Source organism: Stegodyphus dumicola, chromosome 8 (assembly GCF_044657685.1).
Source record: "Stegodyphus dumicola isolate Sdum_Otavi_A_Nest chromosome 8, ASM4465768v1".
Classification (NCBI taxonomy): domain Eukaryota; kingdom Metazoa; phylum Arthropoda; class Arachnida; order Araneae; family Eresidae; genus Stegodyphus; species Stegodyphus dumicola.
Genome location: NC_140775.1, coordinates 13,114,067 through 13,133,888, shown reverse-complemented (window position 1 = coordinate 13,133,888; position 19,822 = coordinate 13,114,067). Strand labels below are relative to the sequence as shown.

At 33.5% G+C, this 19,822-nt stretch overlaps 1 protein-coding gene across 1 annotated transcript in view; it reads right to left on the bottom strand.

The window, feature by feature from the left end:
* Positions 1-19,822, bottom strand: part of LOC118184979 (neprilysin-2-like) — a 225,052-nt gene that overhangs the window by 44,185 nt on the left and 161,045 nt on the right. The window contains exons 10-13 of the mRNA XM_085821590.1: positions 18,019-18,241; positions 14,772-14,870; positions 13,002-13,079; positions 1,414-1,517 (exon numbers count right to left, since the gene is read on the bottom strand). Coding sequence (XP_085677716.1) covers positions 1,414-1,517; positions 13,002-13,079; positions 14,772-14,870; positions 18,019-18,241 — 504 coding nt within the window. The remainder of the gene's footprint in view (positions 1-1,413; positions 1,518-13,001; positions 13,080-14,771; positions 14,871-18,018; positions 18,242-19,822) is intronic.

Below are 19,822 nucleotides of genomic sequence, written 5' to 3'. Positions count from 1 at the left end.
AGGCGATCTCCAGGCAGACGCCAGATCCAGACACTCTCATCCAAACAGTGGAGGGGGAATCTTGATTAGTCGCTCCAGAGAACCCATTTCCACTAATCTACGGTCCACTGTCGATGTGCTTTGTACCACATTAACCAAGAAGCGCGGTTGGACTTATGTGTGGCAGCACGACTATGGAAACCAAACAGATATGCTTCCTCGTTGATGGTTCTCATCGAAACAATACTCTAGGATGCCTGTTGAAACTCTTGGAGCATATGGGCCACCGGTTGGGTGTGATTCTTCCGAATTTCTCAGGACAGCACCTGTCGGTCTCTATCTCCCAGTTTCTTGGGTTTGCAGGTCTCGATCTGCAGGTCTACAGGAGTCTGAAGGACTCGGGGTACATTCCGACAATCATTGCTCTCCTGTCGCTTCTGAATCATGTAGGCCACTGTTGATTTTGGATAATTCAGTTCGTTAGATAGCTCTTTACGGATCGGCCTTTCTGTGATACCTGACGCTTACACGTTTCTCGAAATCAGGTAACTGCACTTCGTAGCATTTTGCATGTGATTAATGTCAATGCTGTTTCCTCTACGATAGTACACAGCGGAGGGTATGACGTTTATCAGGATAGCAGATATCCGCATTTGCATGGGTGTCCAACTGAATTCAATACCTGTTACCTATTACTGGTACCAGCACCTATTGGCTAGAATACTTATTGGATCAGTACTTATTATACTACCTATTGGATCAGTACCTATTAGACTACCTTTTGGATCAATACCTATTTAATGTATTCTGGATTGCTTAGTGGAAATTCATTCCTTGGACCATTTTGTATTCATTCCATTGTTACGATTTACTGAATGTCTAAAACTATTTTACCTATAAAATATGGATTTTCCTTTATAGAACAGAAAATATTTCCCGAGTATCAAGTCTGGAGAATATGAAGGATGATTAAGAATACATTTATTTGCATTGAAAGAAATTGCTTCGTGCCAGGGAAACATTTTTTCTTTTCATTATTTAGTCACTGGATCTGTAACAGTTATTATAGGTTCATAAAACCAGACAAAATATTTCATTCAAATTTCTTGTTGCAAGAGGATATTTTTATGAATGCAAGAAACATGAGGAGTTCGTTACTCTTAACGTTAGTTACCGTTCGGTAACTTCAGTGCGATTAATGGAGGCACACTGTGTCTGTCTAATAGACCAGGAAGGAATGCCATCGCGCATTATTTTAACTGGAGTATTTTCCTCCAAGTACATGAATTACTAAGTACATGAATAAGTACATTTCCTCTAAGTACATGAATATTAGATTACTCGAAGCTTTATATAAAAATTTATTAAATATGATAATATAAATAAATAGAAAATGTGATATTTCAGTATACAAAAGTCATTCGAAATACTTACTCTCCTTTAACGTTAGGTTTACGAAGCTTCGACAGTACGTAGTCCGTTGCCCACTTCCGCAAAATTCGAACATTTTCGAAATAACTTGAAGAATTCAGCATAAGCTGGAAAAGCAGAAAGAAAATTAAGAATTTAAATTTAGTTTGCATTATTTGATATTCTATATCATGCATCATTTAAACTCTGGTTTTCTAGAGAAAATTAGTAGCAAGATTTTACATTAAAACGGAGAAGGCTAACTGCAGGCAGGTGAAGTTAGTTTTTAATGCCTTCAATAAGTTTTACAAATTTTATTATCATTACGATAAAAGAATATTAGACTGACAAACTCGGGACTTCTGTAATGCCAAATTAGTATAAATTATTTAGAATTATGGGACTTATCAAGCCAATACTGCAAAAGAATTCTGTAAATAAAATTTAACCTGTTGTAAGAACAGAAAAAATTACCGACAACCCACCAGCGGCCTAACGGTAAAGTCGCTGAACGAGTCAATTTTCCTTAGAAAGTTTCCCATGAAGGCATCCTTCCTCGTAGGCAAATAGCCTTCAAATCCTTTGCCATAATCAAATAAACCAAACCAATCTCTAGATTGGTTTGGTTTATTTAACGTAAGAGAAGGTTATTTGACATACGAGTTATTTATTTGATATTTGTAGAGAATAACTCTACCAATTCATTTAATGACTGAATATGTACTGTAAGATAAACTAAAGATTATGTATAATTCTTAATCAGTCTACAGTTTCGAATCTACCTTACTACTGCTGCATGTAGACTCAAGTTCTTCTAGGTTTTTTTCACTTATTTATAACGTGCTGTACGGATAGGAGGGATACCCTGTGGAAGACGTTTTAAGGGAAATGGCTTGTATTCATGTTACTTGTGGTATAAAACACGAAAACGCCCATACAGCCAGCCCACTCGCCGGATCTCGACCTCCAGAACGAACTGCCAGTGATCAGTGGCTTTTACCGCTCAGTTGCAGGTGGACTTTCTTTTAAGTTAGGTTAAATTATTTGATTATGGCTAACCACACACAAGAGCTATCTTGCTTAAGGGGAGGGATGCTTTCATAAAGGACTTTATAAGAAAAATTGGCTTGTAAGAACCTTGTTTTATTGTAAACAACTGTTTTTAATTTCAGAAACTTTCCTTTCATTTCTGATTTCAGTTTCCTGCCAGAATGCAAATTTTAATGAAGTAGTATGCAAATCTAAGTGGTTTCGGAATCAGTATTTAAGCAGCGGTTTTAAGAGTTTGTAGTCGGAGAGTTAGTTCCAAATTTTTGCCGCGTGTTTGAAGTAGCTTTGTACGTGAATAGTTGGTGCTCAGCCACTCTCTTTAGATTATATTGATATAGGTACGCCTTTAATGTGTGCAGCTCATTTAGTGGTTTAAGATAAATAAGGAGCCAGTCGTATAGTCCATCTTACTTTATTGTGATTCTACATCTTATTTTTCTGTTAAGTTACTTAGCCACCAGTGGTGTTAGATTCTGAACACCGAGCGAGCGCACTTTTATTAAGCTCAAATAAAAAGGTTATTTAAACCTTCTTCTGCAGTCATCTGTTCTTCCAAGGCCTATCGAGAATTCGCTACTCGGTCTTTTCAGCTAGGGTCTATGATTCCCAAACGTACTAAAATACTCTACAGGCTTCTGTTCACACGGAAAAAATACCGAAAATTAATCGTATAGCCAGCCCGTTTGCCTGAGTTCGAACGCGGTCGAACTACCAGCATCATCTGTCTTAACCATTCGACTACTGACAGGGCCCCTTCAAAGTTTTCAAAAGAATCATTAAAAAGAATACGAAGATTTATTACTTCTCTACGTCTTCGTAGTTATTAGGCTGTATTTAATCTGCCGGCAGCTTTGTACAGAGTAATAAAATTAAACATTCTTCCTCATCATTCATTATTTTTAACACCAGCTGGTTCTTTGGCTTCCTTAATTGATTCAGTAAATTTCATCTTCAGAATGTGTGGCGCGGGAAAATTCCGATGGAAAACTTTGGATTGAATTCAGCAGTTTAGAGCGGTTACTCACAGGAATATCAATAATTTCGTTATCTTCCATAAAATTTTGCTTTACAAAATTCAACGACGTTGACGCTGGCCCGAAAAAAATGCCAAAAGCTTTCTGATTTCCGCAAACTATTATACGCAAATTTCGAAAACATTACTCATGTTTTCGGTGTTCAAAATGAAACAGCAACATAAAGATAATTTGGAATAATAATAATAATAATAATAATTGGAAGAAGAAAACCAATTTTTTTCTTCTATTGACCCAAATGAATGATGATAGTCCATTCAAGTTTAATTAACGACAATAACATATAGGGAATTTCTTTTAAGTTAGTAACATTGCACAAGCTGCTGTAACAAGATAATTTTACCTATAAAATCAAAAGGAATTTACATGCAATTTTAATGAAAGAATAAAAGTGTCACAGACAACGTGAAAACATCGCTTTACATTTCAAAACAAAATTTGCATGAATCGCATAACAAAGAGCTGACGCTTGAAACAAGGAGGTCTATTAGTTTAAAGTCATACATTTATTATTTATCTAAACAAAGAGTTTGCGTCATTCAATTTCTGTCAAAAGAAATGAACATGTTTAAAAAGAAAAGATTGCATCTAAAGAATTTGTAAACATTCCTCGTTTGTTATTTCGCTCAGATTTAAGATTTTAACCAAACTGCTTATTTAATAATCTCGTTCTCACATGTAAATGTGCATTTAAATCATGACATTTATATCTCCTTAGATATGCCAGGGCGCGGCAAACTGTTTTTGGAAAGGACAAACGATTTTGGCTCCGCTAGCCAGGTTGCAGAATTGAAGATATTTATGTGTAATTCTACTCATACAGCGAAAATAAATAAGCAAATATACACGGGCTCAAAAGATTTTGTTAAGTAATCATATTTGAAATCGTTGAGTTGTTAATCAAAAATTCGTTAAGTTTTACAAAATATGAAATGGATAGTAAAACAAATTTCAAATATGAAATATGGGCTTCCAGATGCAAGTGGAGGACTAAGTTATTCAAAATTTGATGTCTCTAGGTACCGTCGTTTCTTCACAGCGCGAGAAACATACATGCATTCATGCAGATTTTTCATTATTTAATTTCTTTAAATATAATGTAGGGCTTTAATATTTGGTGGTAACAATTTGAAAAAATAAACGCCGTTTATAGTGAATCAACACAAAATTCCAAAATGAAATGAATAGCCCTTCTGGACAAATTGTCTCTTTGGGCTAATAATATTTATACATATTTTGCTGATACTTAGTAAAAAACTGAATAAAATACTTTTATTTATTAATGTGTAACAGAATATACGTTAAATTTTGTATTGATGCGATGAAATTTTCCTGAGTTCTTATTACATCACTTGAAGCTTGAAGTTAGTGTTTCTATCAATAAAGTTATTCGCAAATGATTATCGGTTTAAAACAATCAGTTTTGCGATTTTACTAACTTCTTTTTCGAAAATGTCTTTTGACATTGGTAATTACACCCAAATATAGATATAAACCCCGTGAATATGCTTTTAATTGACTGTATTTATCTTACAAAAGATATTGATAAAACTGGGTTAGATCCATTTCTTTCATTCGGTAAAAGATTTTCCTTTCATGGCTAATAAAGGATTTATCCCTGACTTTAGTTAGAGCTTCATTATCTTTTTTTATTTCCTTGTCCAAAGCAAAGGATGTATTGTAATCGCAAAAAATTTCGGGTATAAGATTTCAACAGAAATATCCATTTTGACAGTTTCCGAAACCATTTGAAGATTTCGTTGCGTGATGTGTGTAGGTACGGTCAGAATAAAGAACTTTTTTTCACAATTTATAACCAAAACGGGTTGTAAAACGGGATTTAAAATGGATTAAAAAAGGATTTTTCGTGATGCCTGTGAGAACGTGCGTTATGTATGTATCCCGCCTAATCAAAAACTATTATCCGTAGAACGTGGAAATTTTGTATATCGGACTGATATAACATCAAGTTCTGCACTCCTGTTTTTATAGCAATTGACAGAAACAAACGTATATTTATATATATACGTTTCCCACCTCCTTACTCGGCTACTTACTGGCCTTTATTCGCAATCGTTGGTGGCAATCATATACTTCTAATTACAGAAGTGTTTAAAATGACGCAAATATTTATGTTTTGGCACTGTCAAATTCTTTTAAAAAAATCTGATGTGTACACCACATGACTTCCTTGTACGGAATATTAAATTATACGCATTTTTTCTTGCATTTCGTTTAAACTTATTGAATTGAATTAAATTTACTTCCCCGACAGCGCATAAACCACAATAGAATAAATGCATTCTTTAAAATTCACTCTATTTGTTTACCATAGCAACACTCTGACGCTAAGTTCACTTAACAGTATTATATAACGTTCATATTATAACTTAGAATGAATAAAATTTATATCATTTAAAGAATTATCTAATCGTTGCCACATGTTCTGTTCAAATACTATAATAAAGCTAGAACGATGTATAAAAGAAATTAAGCAAACAAAACAAAAAAGAAACAGTTTTTCACAGACGATTGAGTATTTCTCATTCAATTAATTCAGTTTTCACTTCGCGACAAGGCAAAAATACATAAAAACTCAAAATATCTGTATTAAAAATTACGAAGTAAATTTTAAACACTTATTTCCTCGAAAAATTCCAGAATGGATTAAGCATGATTTAATTCGAAATAATAAGAAAAGGCGTTATCTTTGTTGTTGCGAAGTTTAGTTTCTTCAGATTGGCAACAAATCCGTTATTTTGCCAAGTTTCAAATGTAAACAAGCAATGGCCGCCATCAAAAACATTACTAGGCTTAGCGGCACTTAAACAACTTTAAAATTGTTGATAATTCTAAAATTATTGCATACAGATTTACGAAAGGCATAAAAACCTCAACCGGAAGATAAGAACAACATAATTCAATCATTTTTAAAGCAAAAATGTACAATTTACAAACATATAAAAGTAAAGAAACTGAGATCACTGAGCCGGGTAACAGAGTGGATATATATATAAATATATTTATATACGTTTGGCGCGGCCGATTGCAACCAAAATACGAGGTGCACATCTACATGGTATAATAGTCCTATATATAAAATTTAAACGTTCTGAGGCTACTCGTTTTTGAGTTATGCGAGATACGTACGTACATACGTTCGTACAGACGCCAAGAAAAATTCTCTTCAGAATTCATTTTAAAGCAGTTTTATAATTTTTTTGGAGGAAAAGAGTCTTTCATTCTGTCCTGCTCTCAGATATCACACAAAAACATCGTTAAATTGCATTCGATAGCGGTCAAAATGGATATTTTCGTTGAAATATGCTGCCTGAAACTTTTCTCGATTACAACACTTCCTTTTTACTTCGTACAAGGAAGTAAAAAAGAGTCATTTTTCGAGACAGATAACCAAATATGACTTTTAATGCAGTCTCTCCGGTTCTGTACTTATATTTGGGAAAGCTTTATACTCATTATGAAAAAGTAAAATGAAGAAGTTTGATTCCCGTCCGAAAAAACTGACCGCGTATTTAATTTAAAAATCTGCAATATTTGATGTCATTTTCAACTTGCCTTAGGAGATAGGTTAAGTTAGAAAAACTTCAGAAAATAAGTTTAAATGAAGTGCAAAAATATATGTGTACAATTTAATAAGCCGTACAAGGAAGTGATGTGGTGTCTACATCAGATTTTTTATCTTTACGAATAAATTGTATTGTGATAAAGCATTCCGTTTTCAGCGTTCGAGGTTTAGCGATTATTTATTTTCTGCGAGTTTTGAATAATGTATCGCATACTTAGTTTGGTAATGACGTCTTACGTTTTTTGTCCCAGCTGTTGTGTCATGACGTAATTAACATAACACTTTGTTAGTTAATTCAATGACAAAATAATTCACTCACCATTCTTCTTTAAAAGCACGACATTCGAAGTCCACTTTTTCTCTTCTTATCTGATCTTGAGTGGGACATGCCAACATTGGGTAAGAAATAAAATAAAATGAAAAGAGAAAAATATGGATTGTAGAATGTGACAATACCCCATGCGCCACAAATATCGTAGAGTGTGACAATACCGCAAAGCAAAACTGAGAAAACTGGCAATACTTTTCCTACGGCAACGGCAGACAACAGAATGCGAATATGTAACGCCAGTAGCGATCATTATTCACAACTTCTCAATTCGACTGTCGGCCATTTTGTATTACAGGCTCTTGGATTTATTTTTAATTATTTCAAGTAAAAACATTATTTACCCGCAAAATACGAATACGATGTAGAGACATTAGGCATTTTTTTTAAGGCGGGAGAGATGAAAAATTAGCAACCCCCTAACCGGGAATCGAACCACGGACCTCTAGAATACGCGTCCAGCGTGCAGACCACCACACCACGAAGGCACGCAAAGAGGGCGGGAGAAATATCTTATATACTTCCCCTTTTAAATGGCGACTGAGGTTTTCTTTAGTGGACCCAATCGCCAAATCCTGGGTGAGGAGAATCATTATCCACAACCCTTTTAGTTCGGGCGCCACTATATAATCATTAGGTATTTTTTTTGAAAGCAGGAGAGATGAAAAATTAGCAACGCCCTCCCCAGGAATCGAACCACGGGCCTCTAGAATACGGGCCCAGCGCGCAGACCATCATACCACGGAGGCATGCCAAGAAGTTGGGAGAAATACCTTATATACTTTCCCTTTTAAAGGGCGACTGAGGTTTTTTTAGGGGACCCAATCGCCAAATCCTGGGTGTAGAGAATCATCATCTACAACTCTTTTAGTTCGGGCGCCACTGTAGAGACATTAAGTATTTTCTCGAAAGAAGGAGAGATGAAAAATTATCAACGCCCTCGCCGGGAATCGAACCACGGACCTTTGGAATACGCACTCAGCGTGCAGACCACCACACCAAGAAGGCATGCCAAGAAGGCGGGAGAAATACCTTATAGCAGTAAGTTGTGTTGCGCGGTTCCGCGGGGTTTGTTATTGCGCCATGTTGTCGAATCCCTGAATCTTTCGATGTTTTGATTATACGCATATATTTTGTATTTTGTTTGAAAATCTACACTAGTATATGCATGCCTTTTTGCCTCATTTTAAATTCTAGAATGTCATATTTGTCTCCCATTTAGAGGTGTATTTAATTAGAAAATCTAAAAATAAATGTACTACCTGCAACAATATACATAATATTTTTTAAAAAAGAAGAAAAATTCTTGCTGCAAAATGTACATCTAAAAGCAAAATTTACGAGCGTAGCAAATTAAAAACTTATTCCTGAATAAACAAGAGGCTTACATAAACCTCTACTCTTATTTGTCCAAACAAAGACTTTACGTCACCTAACTTCTGTAAAAACCAAGCGGATGAGAAAAGTTGATAAGAAGAACGATTTCTCACGTGTTTTTACAAATTTTTCATTTGTAATGTTGTACAGACTAAATTTTCCCATTATTCTAGATAATAACCTTCCTGTGACATTTAAATTAATGAGATACTACTAATTGAGTGGTTGCGAAATATTTAACTTTGGTCCGGAACAAGAAGTGTGTCCTCGTTCTTGAATCGTGAACTCTGTGCTGGTCAGAGAGCAAGCTAAGGAGTCAAATATTAATTGGCTTGCATTACCTTTGCGTTATGTAATAATACAAAATATTTTCTCGACGTAACCATAGCGAGTGCGTATTAAGTATCATATGCAAGAGATCAGATCTTTAACAATTCGGTGACATTTGTGGAAGATGGTAAGATTACTGAGAAATGTTTTGCTCTGGGAGTGAATGAAGGAGCAATAAAAAATTTCTAGTTTGATTTCTATTGTTTTTAATAGCAATTTAACTCCAATTTTTTAATGTCGCATGAATAATTCTAGACCGAAATCTTCAAATCGTTTGATTATGTGCTAAAACACCACTTAATTTAATTTCGTTTAAATCAGTGGCCGTTGACTCAGGCAATCCATAAATCTATAAATATGGTTTTGGATGGGGGAGAAAAACCTTATCATTTTCGGCAAACTAGATGTTACAAAATCGTTGAAAATATATCACTACTATTTTCTCTTTATGAGGAAAATTTAAAAAAAATATTATTTTTACGGATGGAGAATTCAAATTTTCAATTCCCACGAATCTTGAAAAATGCTGGAAATCGAAGAACTCGAATCTTCGCCCGTTTTTCATCATTCGAATCTTTTGAATTATAATCTAAGAAATATTGAATGTTTTAATTTAACTCAGAGTTTTGGTAAAATTAGTTTCGCTGATTTCCTTACCACATAAAACAATAGACTGACCCTGAGATGTAAAAATGAGCACTTCAAGTGCAGTAACTGCCTATCAGATCATCCGGAATCGTATCGCGGATGCCACTAACTCTTAAACAAAAATGCCAAATAGCAATAATTTAATCAAAACGGGTTCCGACTATTCAAAAGCATTTAAATTGCTGATGCCCAGTCCCACTCAAACGATACTATACTTGGAAACAGTAACAAATCAACCCCTATCAGAACCACTGGTTCAGCAGAAATCAATAATTACAAAAATCCTCAGAACATTTGAAATAGCAAAAACCCACACAACAGAATTTATGGTATTCTTTACTTACATCTAGAAAATTAACAACAATCTAGGCATAGGCGAAATTACAATCCTCAATAAGATCCTCAGAAAATACCCTCCTAAATTTAGGAGTTGTGAAAACTCAATAGACAAAATGCATACATTTTCGAGATCGCTTTTGAAGTCAACGAAATCACTATAATTAATTTAATTTAGTAGTAACAACTTAATCACTTGTTTAATGTATTCAGTTTCTTCCCGTCTTACTAATTATCTCTTAGATAAACTGCTTTAAAATTTTTTTTTTAAACATTTGTTCACCTTTACTACATTTCCACTGCCGACCAACCGGTATAGTGGTTAACCATGCCAAAAGGCCTAGATTTGAATCCCGGAGAAGGCATGGATGTTTGTAAATGTATAGTGTCCGTGCGGCATGGGGGACACTCTAAATATACGGCGAACTACCTCTCCTTTCGAGAGGTTGTGGTAGGAAAAAAGGTCTTCGGTCTCGTCCCCCCGGGCTGCTCTCCATCAAAATTAGGGGCGGAACTGAGCTAAATCACACTGTCACCTATAAGGTGTCTGTTGCCAACGACAGGTGTATCTTGCGCTCCTTGCCACGAAGAATTTCGTGGGCTTGTGCTGACTCAGACAAGTGAGCATTAGTGAGCACAAGCAGCAACAACATTCCCACTTTCCCTTTTCCTTTCGGCAGTTTTTTTTTTTCGTGGGTTTGTGCTGACTCAGACAAGTGAGCATTAGTGAGCACAAGCAGCAACAACATTTCCACTTTCCCCCTCCCCTTTCCTTTCGGCAGTTTTTTTTTTCGTGGGCTTGTGCTGACTCAGACAAGTGAGCATTAGTGAGCACAAGCAGCAACAACATTTCCACTTTCCCCCTCTCCTTTCCTTTCGGCAGTTTTTTTTTTTTTTTTTTCGTGGGCTTGTGCTGACTCAGACAAGTGAGCATTAGTGAGCACAAGCAGCAACAACATTTCCACTTTCCCCCTCCCCTTTCCTTTCGGCAGTTTTTTTTTTTCCCAAAATCATATGGTTATTTGGAGTTATTGAGGAATCCTTCTCGTCTTTCCTCACCCAAGGCTTCGTGTTTCACTGCTCTTACTCTTATGTCTACCTCCAAGTTTCCAAGGTTCACATGACCAGATGCAGAGAGAATTTATCGGTCCATGTTTAATATTTATCTATGTTAATTCTTGAAATAATTTTCCTCCTCTCTTTTCTACTTACTTTGATCTAAAACGATTTTGAAAAATGTAAAAAATCGCGATATTGTTAGCCAAATATATCGAAGAAATTAACTTTGAAGATTCTAGACTTTTAATTACGCATTTCGTTTACGAAATTTCATTTCTATATTCTTAACAAATGTAAATGCAGTCATAGGGATATCAGGACATCAGGTTTTATTTTTGAAAACAAGAAACACATAAAGTCAACAATGCTTTCGCCGGAATTCGAACCGCACTTTATGACTACCGGCTGGATTGTACGTAAGAAATTTTCATCTTCTAATTAAATGCAAGTATTTTAAAATTAAGCAAAACAGCCTTATTTCGGTGTAGATTTTACATAGAATATCGTTTTTGAAGGCTATGAGACCAGCTTCATCGTCTTCAAGAGTAAAAATATTTTCGGAGGGAAAACAAAACGTTTTTAGTTCCTGAAGAAATGATACCCGTGTCTGATTGCCTTCGAAATGTATTTTTTTCTTATGAGTACAATATTTTCCGAAATATAAGTATAAAGGACAAGGAACCGTATAAAAAGTTAGATTTTTGTAATTAAAATATTGTTTTCTTATAATTTAAATTCTTCTTAATTCGTCCAAACATGAATAATTGCGTCATTTAAGACTTTTTTTTTAAGCAGAAAATATATGTTTCTGTCCAACGGTTAAAACTAAAGGTCATCTAAGAAGCTTTGTGAACAAAATGTAATGAGGACTCAAATCGAAAGTAACAGCTGGATTTAAATGAATGAAATTTATCGTAGTGGAATTAAAAGTACAAAAAAAAAAAAAAAAAAAAAAAAAAAAAAGGTAATTTCATGTTGTTTCACGATTCTTTCTCAAAAGAATAGCAAATAGTCTTTAACGCTACAGCTGAAGTAATACCATCTGTCATTAATGTTGATATAATTGGAAATGCTAAAACTTTAAAGAATACTCATCGATTCTCAACATAAAGCAGATACTGTTTTATGCTGAGATACTGTTTTCTTGCTGTGAAACACTCTGCGAAACTGAGCAAATGCAATCGACTCATCACATTTCAACTTGAAAAAACGCTTATGTCAAATTATTTCTTGCAATAGTGTATTTTTTATTAGAAATCATAAACTTAATAAGATTCAAATTTTCATAATTTTAACATTTGGCTAAGCCCTCTAATACAGTATTAACCCTCTGAGCGGCACATGATTTTAGATCCGTCATAAAAACCGGTATTTAAACAGCATTTACTAATTGAGTTAATTGAGTTTTATTAATTGAGTTTGTATAATTACTTATTTAAGTCTGTATTTTCATAAATTTACATTGATTAAGATGATATTTACATTATTAAAGAAAGTAAGAAAGTAAAATATCTTAAATTATAAGCTAATATATGTCAAGTAGCAAAACTTCTGATGACCGAATAAAGCCAGTCATAACGCTCAGAGGGAAAACGTTTTCGTCTATTGATAGCGTGAGTGGAAAACCTACTGAAATTTAGTAAGCTTGAAAAGATCAGAGTGCCATTTCGCCTTTGTCTTTAACCTTATAAGCAGATATCGACATTTACTGTATCTGACAACAACGTTACTTATATTCTCAATTATCCGATGCCTGAATTATAGATACATAAAGAATCGAAATGAAAGGGAGGTAAATAGTAATAGTACAGCATCTTATGCCAAATATTTACATAATTTACATTAAACAACATTATTTACTTACACCGTCGTAAATTTCAGACACTTTCCACTCCTCTAATAGCTCATTCGGATAACCAATATATGTAGCCATACTTTCTGCCTAATAAAGAAGAACATATGAAATACGAGCGACAAATTCAAATATCAGGTATTAAATTTTTATTTAAAAATAAAGAATTAAATAAACAATATTCATTTTCCCAAAGAAATAATAATTACATGTATACAGAGTGTTCAAAAAAGATTATTACTATGGGCTTTAATTATTTAAACGTATATTTCAGACATATGCTCCCAGTTACAAAATTTCTCAAAATCGGAAAAGAATTTTATCAAAATATTTTCATTTCTACAAATAGAACGGTCTTACAGAAGCGTAGTTTAATTTTTCATACGGTTCGCATAAAGAAAAACTGCCCAATATTAAAATGCTCAGTATATTTTAATATGTTAAAAAATTCTAATACTTGTATGCGTACAAAGTTACTGCGATATGGGGAATTGATTTTACTAACTTATTCGGCATTTTAACATACACCACCGAGCAAAACTAATTATGTTTCTTTTAGATTTAAGAAGGAACTACAAGATATAAGTTGCTCGTTTTGGAAACTAATAGTTCTGCGGAGTGTCTCGTGGTGTCACCTCTTAGTGAGGTTGGTAAATGCTCTCTCAGTCTGATCTTGAGTCAGGAGTGATCTTGAGTCTGATCAGGAGTGATCTTGAGTCTCGAACAGAGGCGTGCGGAGTAGAAACTAAAAATCGTACCATCAAGGTTAAGTCATATCTAAATTTAGGCTTTTGCTTCCTGCATCAAAATATGTTTACTGATACAAGCACTGATTCGTTACAGAGCCACTCCATCTATACACTGCGCAAAACAGTCCTCGATACTAATTTCCCATATAACCCCATGATATCTTTTTTTCAGAAATCACTTGGCCAAACAGTATAACTGAATGAAGCTTTTGAGATATTTTTATTGCAGAAAGCATATTCCTTGCATAGCAGCACATCATCTGTTAAATTCTCATCTAAGCAGGTGGCTTTTTATAAACACAAAAAAGAAGAAACATTTCTAATTGCTTTTAATCAAGTTACCTACAGTCATTTATGCCCTTTTTTATTCTTAATGCTAACCTAAAAATTGCGAAAGACAGAACCAAATAACAAACCTTAAATGCCTACTTTAATGTTACACAAGCGCTATCAGGACTTTCAGGTAAATCACAAATAAACACTATGTATAAATCATTTATCTTTAAGACAATAATTGAAAATATTTACTGAGGCGCATAAATGCTATACTCTTCTTCAATATTTACTCGTAGCTGTTCCTTTCATGCAAATTCGTGTATTAAAGTAATAAAAATATAGGCTTTATTAACTATATTTTATGAAAAATATATTTTATTTTTCTAGGTTATGAAAATAAAAATTATGTACCAATGGTTTCTATACTAAGCCTTTGAATTCTCATAACATTTAATTACTCATAACCTCAAAATTTTGGCTACATGTTCACGTAAATAAGAGAGATTTCTCTTTAATTTTGAGCTATCTCTGTTAGTCTTACTCTTATGAAGTGAAAAAATACAGGAAAGTTTATTTTTAGAATTTAGAAATGCGGAAATTATGCATCCATAATTAGGTTCATGTTTAGGTAGTTATTTTAACCAATATATGTCACTTATAGGAATCTATTTATTCATTTAGATAATTATAGTTATTTTAATATAACAAATGATTATTATGACAGCAATTATAAAAGTTATCAGACTTATCAAATTACTTTTTCCTTTGCCCTTTGTTTCGTTTGCTCGTCCATCCAATCTACTTTAGCTAAAATGTCAAGAAACTCTCTATGTATGTAATTCACCATCTCCAGAGCCTAAGAAACAAAAGAAATTCTGTAATAGAAGTGAGTTAATTGAACTAGATATTACAAAAATTAGTCAAATATTTCTTCATTGTTAAAAATATATATGTTACCGTGAAAGACCGAAATTGGAGAATGTCGACTTTCACCGGAGAATGTCAACATTCACCAAATACGTCGGTGAAAGATCGAATATTTCTTTATATTCTTGTATATTCGGACTCTCACCGGTGTATGTCGACAATCACAGATATTCTCTGGTGTAGGTCGAAAAGAGAGGAGTATATGTACACGCTGTCATTACAAAAAGGAAGTGTTCCACAAATAAATGCAGTTGTAAAAGCAAGGGCCTCTTGTGCAATTCAAAGTGTCATAATAGTTTAAGTTGTTGCAATAAATAAGATTTGAATCACATAATTTAGTAAGTTTTTAACTTCTATTATTTTCGTTTCTCATTTTGAATGTACTGTGTGTTTCAAGTTCTTATGTTCTTAAATTCTTATTCTGAGTCTCAAGTGCGTTTTTTCGCGACTGAATTACGGAGAAGAAAATATAATATATATTCGACATTCACCATTAGTACATGGTGAATGTCGACATTAACCGGTGTAAGTCAGAAATAAGAGTATTTGGAAAATATTTCGGACATACACCAAGCGACTATGTGAATGTTGACATTCACCGGTGAAAGTCAACATTCTCCAGATTTTGGTGTTTCACCGTAACATATACATATATTCCAAACTTTCTAATACCACAATGTATATTACTCTTTTGATGCCGCAAATAAAAATGCATAAGGAGATTACATATGACGAGACTCAATGAAACAGAAATTATAATGAATGTAATTAATTATACGAGTATGCTGCAATCTCCCTGGTAGATAATAAACGGCTTCAGCACACTCAACACATATTAAAACAAATGTACAGTTAAAAACATCAAATCAAAATTCCGAATATTGTTCTACTGCCATCTTAAAATTCATTAAATCCTTTGAAAATCTAAACTCTTTCCTGCAGCAATAGAATTCCTTTATGTTACCTTGCTTTTCAATAACATGGCGCATCAATACGCAGTTCGACGAATGTCTTCAGCACTACAAAAATTACAAAGACCATTATTTTGCAAATTAAATCTTTTCAGGTACTCCGGGAAGCACCCGTGTCCAGTAATTATTTGATTGTAATCAAAATCACATATCACCGCCATATTTTTTGAAACTTCAATGCTCAATACATAATCTCTCCTTTTCCCTGAAATGTTCTATTTCTCTTTCCAGCAAACATAATGGAAATCCTTGATTTTGCGAATAAGAATTAATTTTTATTCCTGAATATCGAAAACATCCCAGGCATTACCCATAGTAGCTTCTTTGGCCAGTATGTCGGCCCTCTCAGTATGGGTTCCCATACTGGTGTTACAGGCAGTGAGAGGTTGAGAAAATACATACCATTTTATGTATTTTCACAACATTCACAAGGAGACTTTTTATACATGAGGTCAAAATAGTAGTGTAATCTTAATGCTAGTGCTTCCAAACCAGATAATGAGTGTATATATATTAATATATTTTTTTTTACAGTCACGTTTCCATCAGTCCATTTCAGATAATCATAGCAGATTCAAATATGATAGCAGCCAATTCGGCTTGAAAAGCTAAAAGTTCAAGATTAATCATAGATTATAATTAATATCAAGACTATAATAATTATGAGATTATAATGAACTGATTACTACGACAGTGATCTCAAACTCAGATTGCAAGCGGGCCGAATGCACGATCTGAAAACAGCTGATGGGCCAGAACCGTTTTTTAACAAAATTAAAATTTGTTATTAATAAAGCAAAACATAGTTTCAATAAATTTTAAATTTCGATTACGAAATATTTATCAAAACGTACATAATAATATCTCATAAGAAATACAATATCTCGAAATAAAAAAATTCAAGTTTATATTTATTTTGTATCTGAAATTTGAAGATAATTTCGTTGGTTGTACATGTAAGATAGTTTTGTTGGTTACCTTACGTTATTCAAATATACTGATAATTCAGTAATGGATTTTCAGACTAACATTTATTTAAAATAGTTCTAATGTATGTAATTAATGATTAAATAATTAATTTTAATTTTAATTTAAAATAAGTAAATTATGAAAACTGTTTAAGTTTTCAGACAAAATTTTCTTAGTGAGATGAAATTTGAAATAAATATTTTTTCTACAAGTATTTTTTCCCTTAGATTAACAAACAAAGCTTTAGACACTTCGAATTGCCGTTTGTAACATCTCGATTATTTAGTTATTAAAAAGGAACTTAGAACGTTGCTTTCTTCAATGATGCCACGGTTTGAGAAAATTTGTGCTTAGAAACGAGCCCAATATTCCGATTAAAATATTATTATGGTGTATTAATTATGTATTATAATTTTCATATTTTTGTAAGATCTGTTTTTATTATATTTAAAATTATTATTATTTATAATAAACACATATTTTTTATCTATACATTATATGGTTAATTATTTTGTAGCCTATTAAATAAATTACATTATCAGTCAGTATTTATGAAATTAGATCGTTGCGAAAATTGAGTGGGCGTAGCGATTTTTTTATAAAAAAAGAGTGGAGATACAGAAAGTTTGGAAACTACTGGTCTAAAAGAAGAATCAAGATTCATTTATCGGGAATACATCTAAGCTGCGTAGATCAACAACCAAATGGTACTAATTATCAAATAGAAACAGTCCTCAAGACCGATAAGGTTTTAAACAGATGGCGGCGCATCATCTATCACGTCGTCGCAATATCTATTGCAACATGTTTTCTGTTTGTTCTTTTACAGCGAAAGTGCCATCTGGCTCTAATAATATAGCAATTAAAAAAGTTCCTCAATAATACTCACGATTATCTATACTTTTGGGATAACCACTGTACTGAAAATTTCCCGAAATACACATTTTTTAACAATTTATTGATTTTGCAATCAGCATGAATTTTACTTAAATTCATTTTGGATACCGGAAATAAGTACTAAAGCCAGAAGATAAGATGGTCGATAAGTCTAAATCGATAACATGAGTTTAAAAGTGATTCGATAGCAAAGCATAACAAAATCTAGATAACTGAGAACAAAGAATAAGTATCACTTACCAGATCTTTGCTGGCGTCTGTGAAATGGTTTCTGACATACAGTGAAGCCAGAGCCGTGCTCAAACTTCCGGATAACGTCCCCAAGCAATGTTCCCATCGGGCCTCTTGGCGAACTTTTCCTGTAAGAATGGTACTGTAGTGCTGTGAAATTTCTCCCCAGGCGCGATGAAGTGTGGGAAAAGCCTGACCCACCACACGCCACATCAAATAGTTAGCTATAACCCTAGAAAAAATCGAAGATGTTAAGATGTGTGTTTCACAATTAGTTGATGTGTAAGATGGTAACAGAAAACAAGACAGTCCATGTAAAACTGAGGCTAAGCAGCAGATTTTATTTTAACAGAAGTGATTTCAGCGATTAAAATACTGTCATCTTCTTTGGCTACAAATAAATCAAAGACAAGTATCATAAACAGAAAAAAGGATTGATGAAATTTACTGGTTAACTCACTGGTGACTCCGTTAACTCACTGGTAGCTAACAACTACGCCATCTTTATGAAGAGCAAAAAGAAGTACCGAAAAGAAAATATACCATCACTTGCCTTTTAGCTTGAAATTGCTATAAGTATCAAAACATGATTTAGGTTGTTTCATTTTTCATTCGATTCTGTTGCCATTAGGAAAAACGTAACATATTATTCTTCCATATTTAATCTGTCTGTTATTAATTAACAAACTACTATTAAAATGCAATAAATGCAGTTATTAAGAATATTATTATTTAATCTGATTAATATTGAATAAAAGTGCTTTTAATTCATCATATATCTAATTAAAAACATTAAATATTTTTTTTTTCACTTCTTAAACATGTAGAAGGTATATAACGTTCCCATGTTGTCTAAATGCATATTCATCTAACATCCCATAAACAGTTCCGTTATTCCATCTGGGCCAACTCTATTGATAAACCACATTAAACTTTAAAAAAGCCCTTATAAGCGATCGCTAATATCTGAACCCTTTCAGGATGTTTGGCTAGATGATACCTGGCACCACGTGCTTTTTCCTCTCCATCTCCGCTACCGTTTCGTTACATAAGTCGTCGTCATGCTTCTAGTGAGTTCTCGAATATGTCAGCCTCTTCTTCTGTTAGTTGCAATTGTTTTGTGACAGCAAAATAAGCTAAATTGCCTGTATCTAAACGTTATAAAAGTAGTCGAATATCAAAAGTAGCAGAGCATCGTTCTTGCAGTTTTAAGACAGCGTGAAAAAAGCACGAACATATTTATATGAATCAAAATTTAGAAACAGGGTATGAAAAAGAAGGAAACTGGTCTTGAATATGTTTAAACGGAGTTTCTTCGAGAAACCAGACATCCTAAACCTGAAGTTACTCGATATTGAAGATATCAAAATTAGTTATTCATCAATTAAGGAAGTCTGGTATTAAAAATTATGCTAAAAAGCAGGCTACAAAGGGGAAGAGAGGTGAAAAATTCCTAGTAGAAAAAAATTGCTTTAAAATGTATAAGCAAATGATTCCATTTGGAAGTGGGCGGAAAGTCATCACAGATCGTGAATCGTATTTAAGATCCTAATATGAGGGATGGTATAAAATATCAGCATTCAAAGTTTCCAAACTTTGTCCTATCTTCATTAAGATTAAGTTTAGAGAAAAATTCATAATAAAAGTAATGCATGCCTCGGGCATCGACGAAGAGAGATTGCTTCTAGATCAGTTTGTTTTTCAGGAAACTGTAAGTGGTTTAATTTACGTAATTGCTGAATTAGAGAAAGGCTGATGGTTTTTGTAAACATCGTCATCAAAATAAAGGTATTTTGTTTTGGTCAAATTTAGA